Source organism: Sinohyriopsis cumingii, chromosome 9 (genome assembly GCF_028554795.1).
Source record: "Sinohyriopsis cumingii isolate HCF-2022 chromosome 9, ASM2855479v2, whole genome shotgun sequence".
Taxonomy (NCBI): domain Eukaryota; kingdom Metazoa; phylum Mollusca; class Bivalvia; order Unionida; family Unionidae; genus Sinohyriopsis; species Sinohyriopsis cumingii.
Genome location: NC_142969.1, coordinates 120049049 through 120058336, shown reverse-complemented (window position 1 = coordinate 120058336; position 9288 = coordinate 120049049). Strand labels below are relative to the sequence as shown.

At 35.3% G+C, this 9288-nt stretch overlaps 2 protein-coding genes across 2 annotated transcripts; both read left to right on the top strand.

Annotated features, from left to right (window-relative positions):
• Positions 1-1550: 1550 nt before the first annotated feature.
• Positions 1551-2880, top strand: LOC149792595 (heavy metal-binding protein HIP-like). Its single transcript, XM_089969413.1, has 2 exons — positions 1551-1835; positions 2160-2880. The coding sequence occupies exons 1-2, from the start codon at positions 1622-1624 to the stop codon at positions 2582-2584; spliced, it is 639 nt and encodes a 212-aa protein (XP_089825539.1). The 5' UTR covers positions 1551-1621; the 3' UTR covers positions 2585-2880.
• A 4045-nt stretch (positions 2881-6925) lies between these two features.
• LOC149792594 (complement C1q tumor necrosis factor-related protein 3-like) lies at positions 6926-8095 on the top strand. Its single transcript, XM_089969411.1, has 2 exons — positions 6926-7192; positions 7616-8095. Exons 1-2 carry the CDS (start codon positions 6985-6987, stop codon positions 8044-8046), a joined length of 639 nt encoding a protein of 212 aa, XP_089825537.1. The 5' UTR covers positions 6926-6984; the 3' UTR covers positions 8047-8095.
• Positions 8096-9288: the final 1193 nt, after the last annotated feature.

Genomic DNA, 9288 nt, shown 5'->3' with positions numbered 1-9288 from the left:
CTTTGTAGATGCTAGAACTGCTAAAATGTCCAAGTTCTTATTAGATGTCGAAATTTAAAGTGCAACATCATTGATTAGCAAATGTCTTCCAGTCGACAACTTGAACAGTTTTCAAAATTATATCAAAGATGATTACATGGCATCAAACTGAATCAGGCACTTCGCTTTTGTTTCCTCAGTTAAGATAGTCTGGCCATCATCTGCATCACGCACTAGTTTGAAAACATTCAAACAGATTAAAAAGTATCAAAAATTTAACGAAAACATTGGGAACCTGTGCAGATGTTTCATTGATGCCTAAAATGGCACTCAGAAAAACATATGATGTATATTACTTAACGTTTAGCTTCATGAAATGGTCCACCGTCAAAACTACCAGCAAGCATAGTACTAGAAGTGCCTTTCATGAAAAACAATTCCACGTCCATCAGTTTGATATCATTACAGGTACCAATAAGAAGTAATAATGAACACTAGAGGCACCAACAGGACATTAACATTACACCGTAGGTTAACATGTAGACGTGGGGTAGCACAATAGTCCTCTACTGAGAATCCTATGTGACTAGAGTTTGGTTAATGTAATGTAACACGTACATTGTCCAAAATTGATTTAATTTCTGCTTGACCTGAAGTAACTTTGTTTGCAAACATCAAAACACATAGCTAAATTATTCTCTGTGTGTATGGTTTTGAAATCAATATTATTATTAATAGAAGTAAAATATGTTTATTTGGGTCTAGGTCGCGGTTTTGGAATTGTATTAGTGTATTTTACATAGTCCAGTTTCTGGTTTATATTTTTTCAGGATCATTCTAGAAGGTTATTTTCCATTAGGTAGTGTTTTTTATGTAGAAAATGCTAATTGTGACCTAAGGTCAATTAGAAAACTACACAATCTTGTAACCGAGATGATTTTTTAAGTCGCAATTTAGTCAATCGTCATACCAAGACTTACAAAAAATTGTACTGACCGCTGCCTCGACAGGCGCTCACCATTAAGAGGTTAGTGTTAGGACTGGTTGGTCTGGTGTCATGGCAATGTGACTGGGTGGGACATCATGCTACATGTCTGCGGCATGATGCCCCAGTGCTAGGCATCACTATAAACTGTCACACTGCAGACATTGTAGCGATATGACTGAAAAATTGTTAAAGCTACGTTAAAAATCCAAATCACACACACACACACACACACACACACACACACACTTTGGGTAGATAGGTAGGCAAGTAGGTAGGTAGGTTCATTGGTTGGTCTAACTGTGTATCAGCTAAATACTGGCTATCCAGAGTCGATTAAAGGTTTAAATATGAGAAAGCTTTAAAGTTAAATTATTAAGAGATAAAAATAGAAAGGAGGCTAACATTTTGTTGTTAATAACATGATAATGAATGTAAAAGATCGTTATTTAAGACTACTGAAACCTTGTAGAGATGAGTTATGTAATCGTTGGTTATATTCTGGTTTTCTTTGGTTAATGCGTTATCCGCGACGATTCGAAAATGTAGTATGTTAGATAGATAACACTGTACACAGAGAGGAACGTCGAGTTCAGTGATAAGAAAAAGAGTTGACCTTAAAGCCAATATCGTCTGCCTTTTGTTACCATTGTGACAATGTACGGACAATATTACTTATTAGTCTTCTTTTGCATGAGGGTAGGGGCCGTAGTGACCCCAACAATACCCTCGTCCCAAGAACAACAATCATATGCTACTATTTTGAAGGCACTGGCAGACGTAAAGCAATCGAGAGTTAACCTTGCAGCGCAGGTCATACGATCTAGAGAAGAGTTTGACATGATCAACGGGCAGTTTATATACTTTGAAGGTAAATGTATTCTCTCAATTTATAATAATAATAATAATAATAATAATTTTCATCTTCATCATCATTATGGTTGTCGTCGTTGTTGTTGTTGTTAAAGATATAATTTTACTCGATTTTCATTTGCATTTCAATCAGATGAACCGCACATAACTAAATTCTTTCAACATGATTTATTTGATAAATTTTTACAAAATTTGCTGTAGTATCTTTGAAAGAGTGCAAAAGTACTTGAACGAATCGTAAAAATCTTGGAGTGGGTGGGGGTGGTTTATTGCCTAACAAAAAATTAACATTGATTGAGATTAGCATATTTCTTACTTCCAGACTCCTGCAAATGTGGCAGAAACAACACGATCGCTTTTAACTCATTTCTGAGCAAAAATGCTGCCAACTTTGGGATACAACAACCTATTTACTTCGATAACATCACTCTCAATCTCGGTAACGGTTATGATACCAGACACGGACTATTTCGTGCACCACGCAACGGAACGTATGCCTTTTCGGCGTCCGTGACAACACCAGCTGGCAGTCAAATCGCAGTAGAAATCGTAAAGAATGGAGAACAACTCGTGCAGCTGAGAACGCTAAACGACTACACGTGGAGTATGGCAACAAACGTAGTGAATGTATACCTGAGCAAGGGCGATGATGTCTGGGTGAGACACTCGACCGTCAGTGACGCCAACGTCCTGCAAGTAGACGATGGACTATACACATCTTTTTCTGGCTTTTTGATCCATACGTAATAAACCTGTTTGATCCGTACGTAATAAACCTGTTTGAATTTGAATAAACATCTACTGCAGAGATAGGCTGGTATCAACATTGTTATGATAGTAATTTAAAAAGCATTCTTGAAGAGTTGTCATCTGCTTCGGAAATCTTAAAAACGTATTTGAAAAGATATCTTATTCACATTAATTTTATTTTATTGATTATTGTCATTCAATATGTCTGTTATTAACAAGAAAAGTCTTATGTTTTGAAGTACACAGAGTCATGCTCACTGTCATTTTAACAATAAATTATTTTCACTAAGAAATCACTTTTCTTTATCTTCTTTTGAAGGCTCACTCACGTAAGTATATATCATAAGTAACTTATCCAAACTTCTGTAGCGCATATCTCTTTAGCAATCTTGCCTTGCGCACAGAATAAAAAGGGAAATTTTACTGACAATACATTAATCATCAAATATACGTATATTGATTGATCTGCAACGGTTATTCCTCCCCATCCCCACTGCACCTGGGCCGGGGAAGAGGTGATATATTTTATTATTCACGAGGGTAACAAATTAGTAATACTGTCCCCTTTCGCCTCAAGTCTTCCTGGGTACCATTTCTATTAGGAAATACACAGGTTAAAATTCGGGCACAAAAGCATTGAAGTAATGAACAATCATGGCTTCAGTATATGCCAATGTATCGCTCAAGAATATATATGTCGATTTCTGAGGGGTGGGAGATTAACTTATGATACAGATTTTACACCTCAAAAATGTCAAAACAAAATATTCAGAAAACTTTGAGGACAAACTCCGATAACGATCATCGGCTTGGATAATATAGTGGTAACGCATTCTCTTTGCACCTCCACCTCCCAGAGTTTTATCACGTTCATTTATAAAGAGTTGGCCATTCATTAGAGGTGCGCTGTATTACCAGTACACTGGTTTAAATCGGTATAATTTCCCGGTGGTATGTGCTAGGGTAATTCTCACTATACCAGTACTTCGGTAGTTTCCGTCATTAAAATAATGTCCGGAAATGCCCGAGTAATCTTGTTACGAATTTAATGTTTTTAACAGCAAATTTTCTTTTTATATGACAAAATAATTCAAACATTCATTTTATTTATTTTGCTTTACAAAATAGTTGTATCTGTCAGAAATTAATATTAAAAATTACAAATATAATTATATTCATGAACTTTTAATCACCTTTTTTTTTTTTTACACGTGTCACGTAGGCCAACGTGTCGGCTAAATGGGATGTCGTGAAAGATGTTTGGTTCAAATCCAAATTGTTTGAAACATTTCGGATTAAAAATCGCAAAAAGATGTCGGTTGTTAGTTATTTTCTAGCGTATTTTGATGTGTTAAAGGCATGTATACTTTTGTAATACTGCATATCATTTTACATATTTTCTCAAGTCCACTAAATATTTTCTCATCTACTAAATCACTGTATTTTATGTTTACTTGACGTCTCTAATAAACATCTTGTCAATGTGTTGTCGTCCCACTCAAAGTTTCCCTGTCGAATATATCAATATTAAGCTTGTAAATTGTACGCTTCGATGTCAACAATTCCTATCTTTATCAACAAGATATATAATGTCACCACAATGTCTTTACAGGGTGTCACCTATAGTGCAAGCTTAATCAACTGACTTTTGTTACAGTTTTTGTTACACCTTATTCAACAATTAAAATACACATAGCACATTCATCTGCGATAAGGTACTGACCATTTAACTACAAAGGGGCTGCGAATGTCTTTTAAGTGAAAGATATGTTACTTTATTTTATCGGAAGATATATTTTTTCCTTCCAATAATATAAGGGATATGATATGGTGTTTTTTATATATATAAATCAGAGCAGGATATTTTTCCAACTATTGACCGATGAAATGTTTCTTTAACACAGCCAGTCCCCTGTTCGAGAACATACAATTGTTGGTCCCTAATATAACTGCGGTGTACCGTGGTACGTATCGCGCAGTACGTTCATAAATGCCGGTGTACACCAAAGTACAGATTGTTTCGTTGTACCCGGCTCTAACGTTCACGATACCGTACGTGTTTTTTCTGTTTTGTCTGGATACCTATACTTGTATAAATTGTTAAAACTTGTTTCACAGAAGAATAACTATTGTTTTAACAAATGATTCGGAGAATCAACTATTACATCTAGGATCATGGAGACTTTACAATATTCTTAAAAAAATAAACTAAAATCAAAGAAGGAGGCTCAAACAACAAGAACGCAACGAAAATTATTTTATTCAAAACTAATGTCGGAAATAAAATTGAAAAAAATTCATGGGTATTTAGATGGCACAATTCCTGATAAGTATTCAAATAGATCGGCCTGAAAACAGGATTTCATAAAATTGCAAAATTAGGTTACTAATTCTTTTTACGTTTAGAATCAGACTCGTATCTTAATCTCTGTGAAATTCGGACTTTGAAGTTTGATAAAATAATGTTACAAGATTGAAACGCATCTGTGGAATCGCATCTGTGCATCTGTGGATATGAGAATAGTTAGTATCATTATTCAAAACCTTATATGACTGACGCAATCATAACTTATAAAGATCCACGCAATCAATAACAGTAAAGAAATAGCAATTAAGAGCCAAGAGCGAAATAAATGATCAACTACAAGTCTGAATGAAACATGTCTGAACAAGACAATTCCAAAGAGCCCCAAAAAAATTCTAAGAGGGCAGACTAAGTTTCATTAAAAGGCTCCAACTCTTGTGTGCCGCTAATAACAGCGACCAAAAGTTTAAATCATATGGATGCATGAATAAATAACGACTTGTGTTACATTAACTCATTCCGTTATTATATATTATTGATTTTATTAACTTCTTAATTGTGTAATATTAGGTATCGTATGAAGAAAAGAATTTTGGCAGAAGCGCATCTTGAAATGCAGGGGGTGTCACTTGTCATTCTTACAGATGTGTTGTTCACATAAACTCCAGTCCAAATATATTGTGCTAAGTTTGATAAGTGATTACACTAATATTGACTAAGTACACACGAAATGTTCTCAGAAAGGTCAAGTCACTTTCCTGGAATCTACGTAACCTGATTTCATATTCCCATACTGACACATCTGATACTTCGGCCATAGAGTTTTACATTATTATTGGTGAAGATATTGGTGAATAGTTGTTTGTCAACATCGGAGTATGTATATGCAGCCTGTTTAAGATTTGGCTAGAACTTTCTAACACAAGTGTTGGAATCTTTTCATTTGCATTGAGCTTTTCTTCCTCGTATCTAATATAATATTAACATACACCAAGAATACTCGTTAGATAGAGAGACATACAGATAAATTGATTCATTGATGTATAGTTAATTTTGTATCATTTATTAGTTTTTCCCTCCATGATTATATGTCATGTATAATTGTAACTGGTCTTGATATACAAATAAATACATAACTAATATTTCTATATAAGAGTGGGTTAAATATTAGGATCATTATCGGTAGAGGTAAGCATGCTATTTGGATCTGGATCTAGGTTATTGGAATTCCCGATGAAGAACATGTTGTACCTGATGCTTACCACATTCTTTATTATAATTCTTTTTTGTGTTTTAGATTTTTTTATTTTTAGGTTTTGGTTTGGGTGTAATTATTTATTTACATTATTATTTACTAGAAACAAAAGTTCACTAGTCAGCTTCAATAATATTCTTGGTCAGAAACATTAACTTGGAATTATAGTGAATTCAGACAAAGACATCTTGGAATATATTATTGTGATTTATCAAAAGACTGCTGGTATTCCTCCACGTCATAGGCTACTAAAGGAACATCAACACATTCCGTGTTGGAGCTTATTTAGAACACTGCTGAAATTTAATTAGAACTTTATTTATTAGGACTGGTGATAGAACTTGTTGGACTATCTGGGATTTAATTCGAATTACTGTACTTCATTCTAAATGTTTACTTTGTATTCTTGGAAAATAAATTATTGATTGAATTTTACAAAACCTTTTGGTTTTCGCTCCTTTCTGTTACTTAGCTGAAAACCATAGAGTCGTAATAATACATAGATGGAGCTAGATACATAGATGGATGAGTAGGTGGGCGGGTAGATAGAGACACAAAGTGAATGATTCATTTCATACAGACATTTTGTCCTGTGATATATATTGCCAGCCAATATCCACTTCTCTCTCAGACTAGGTCGTCTTATCGTTAAAAGTACTTATTAGTGGTCCCATATGGCTGGCCCCGTGGTGTGAAAGATTAGATTGAAATAAATATTCAATGACACGTTGTTCCTTTGTATGACCCCAAGATAAGAATAAATGTTGCCCATGGCATTATCTCCGACTCTTTGATGCGATCTAAAATTTGTTCATAGCAATTCACTTGACACACAAAATGGCGGCTACGTTGTTTTGTCTGCTTGCTTCGGTTTTCGTCTGCAAACTTTCTTCAGGCTTTTTGTTTGACGGAAATGGTGGCCCTGATTCGTTTTCGTCCCTTCTTAAATTAATTACAGACGAAAAGAGGTTGCGTTCCGACCTCGAAATGGAAATTCAGACTCTAAAGAACGACCTACAGGCCTTGAAATCACGGCACCAGTCATGTGAGTAAATACACTTTCGGTTGATCATTACATCCAATGAGACACATAAAACAAAATGATGATGTTAAGACGAAAGAGATCTTTTAGTTTTTAGTTGGTTTTAACGGCTGTTGTGAACACATTATAGAGTGTATCATGCCAAGGACTCGATCTGGAAGCTAATACAGGCCTCCAAGAAGAACTACAAAACAAACCATTGTGTGAAACAATCCGTGTACTCTTTATTTAAATATCCCATTTACGATGTTACCCGGGCGTTTCCCTGTAGAGTTTTAAGTTTCTTTTTTGCATCGAAGTTGCAGTAATAGGAGTTTTAGATGTTCTAAAGTTCCGCAAATGTCCTCATTCTTTAGTATTAGTAATCATGTGTTAATCCCTGAAAATAAAAATAAAACATAATATACAATTTTTCATTTTTAACAGCATTGTGCCAATGTCCAAAATCCGGAGTTGTGGCATTCTCTGCGACTCTAACAACAGATATTGCCAACCTTGGAATCGAGGCTCCCATCATTTTTGATAAAGTTATTACAAATGTCGGTGGTGGATACGACCCAAGACATGGACATTTTAGAGCGCCTGTTTCCGGGACATACAAATTTTCCTTTTCGATCCTCCAGGGAACAGCTACCATGTGGATATCAACTGAGCTTGTTAAGGAAGGCAGTCCTATTGGTCGCGTCAAAACTGGTGACAATGGCTATTGGACATTGGGAAGCAATGTTATAACAACGCACTTGAAAGAAGGAGAAGATGTGTGGGTTAGACACAAGGCTAACGAAGGAAGCAACATAATTCCTGCCGATCATGGTCATTTCACGATGTTCACTGGACATCTCATTCGTGCTGATTAATATTACAAAGCTGTAAGCGAAAACAAATTAAAAATTAAAACAATTACAATATTGGGATATTGTTGTTCTTCTCATCTTGCTTCTGCTTGGAAATTCACCAAACATAGTATAAAGCACGAAGTAACCATCTATGGGACGGGTATGATTTTTAGTTCCTTCATTGGGTTCTAGAAAGGAATCAGAGGGCAAGTAAAAAATTCTCTGTGATAATTTCCTAAATACTATTTTACTAAGCTTTATACATAGCTGAGTGACACATATGTGATTTTGGGTTGCGAAGACTGGGCCACGTTTCTGAATGGGAAAGTGTCGTTGTGATGGTGGCTGTGTAGAGGTGGTAAGATGTAATGAAAATGCAGGTGAAATGGTTTGCCACATGTACATTAAATGATATACAGGTTAATAGTAATATGAGCTGATTTGGATCACACGAGAATTAACATTACACCGTAGGTTAATACGAGAAAGTTTCTATTGGGCCACAGAGAAAGTCTTATGCTGAAATTATCCGTAGATTTAAAATCATGGTGTTATTATTTAGTCAAAAGATTTATACGGTCAAGAAAAATGTATACGGTCAAGAATGCAAACACCCAACCACCCACTATCTAGCAACGGCATTTTGATTATAATCCAACTTTCTTTTCAACACAAAGGGCAGGTGTGTTCATATGCAAATTATATTTGCAAACACAAACATGTTATAACACAAGACTGGGACGTAAATTAAGGGGATGAACTTCACACACAAGCAAATGGTAAGAGTGCTTATAAACACACTCTTCCGTTACTCAAATATGCTATACTATCACACAAGGTCAGCAGTGTTTATATACACATTTTACCCTCACTCACAAACATGGTGTACTATGTCACTAAGGTACGTGGTTTTAAGTTTTAGGTGCAAACATAAATATAAACAAAACATGCACAAACATAAAAGAAAACGGCAATAACTTCAGGTCTATTATCTAGATCTGGAGGGCCCTGAAAAGGGCCGTTGGAGTAGTTAATCAAAGAAGAGGTTAACACATACCACATCGCTTCACTATTAATTTTTCTCTCAAGTTTGTTTCGCTGATGGACAATAAACAAATACTGTCTTCAGACTTTCCACCTACCCTCTTGTCTTCCAGATAGCCATGTCTATTATCTTGGTGATTGTCCATGATGACTTCATGTACAATGTGTACTCAGGATCAAACATCATGCTTTTAATGAAAGGAGAGGATTTAATGTTTG

Coding starts and splice junctions, on each gene's coding strand:
- LOC149792595 (XM_089969413.1), top strand. CDS start 1,622: ATGTACGGACAATATTACTTATTAGTCTTCTTTTGCATGAGGGTAGGG. Junction 1,836..2,159: donor GCAGTTTATATACTTTGAAG/GTAAATGTATTC, acceptor TCTTACTTCCAG/ACTCCTGCAAATGTGGCAGA.
- LOC149792594 (XM_089969411.1), top strand. CDS start 6,985: ATGGCGGCTACGTTGTTTTGTCTGCTTGCTTCGGTTTTCGTCTGCAAA. Junction 7,193..7,615: donor GAAATCACGGCACCAGTCAT/GTGAGTAAATAC, acceptor CATTTTTAACAG/CATTGTGCCAATGTCCAAAA.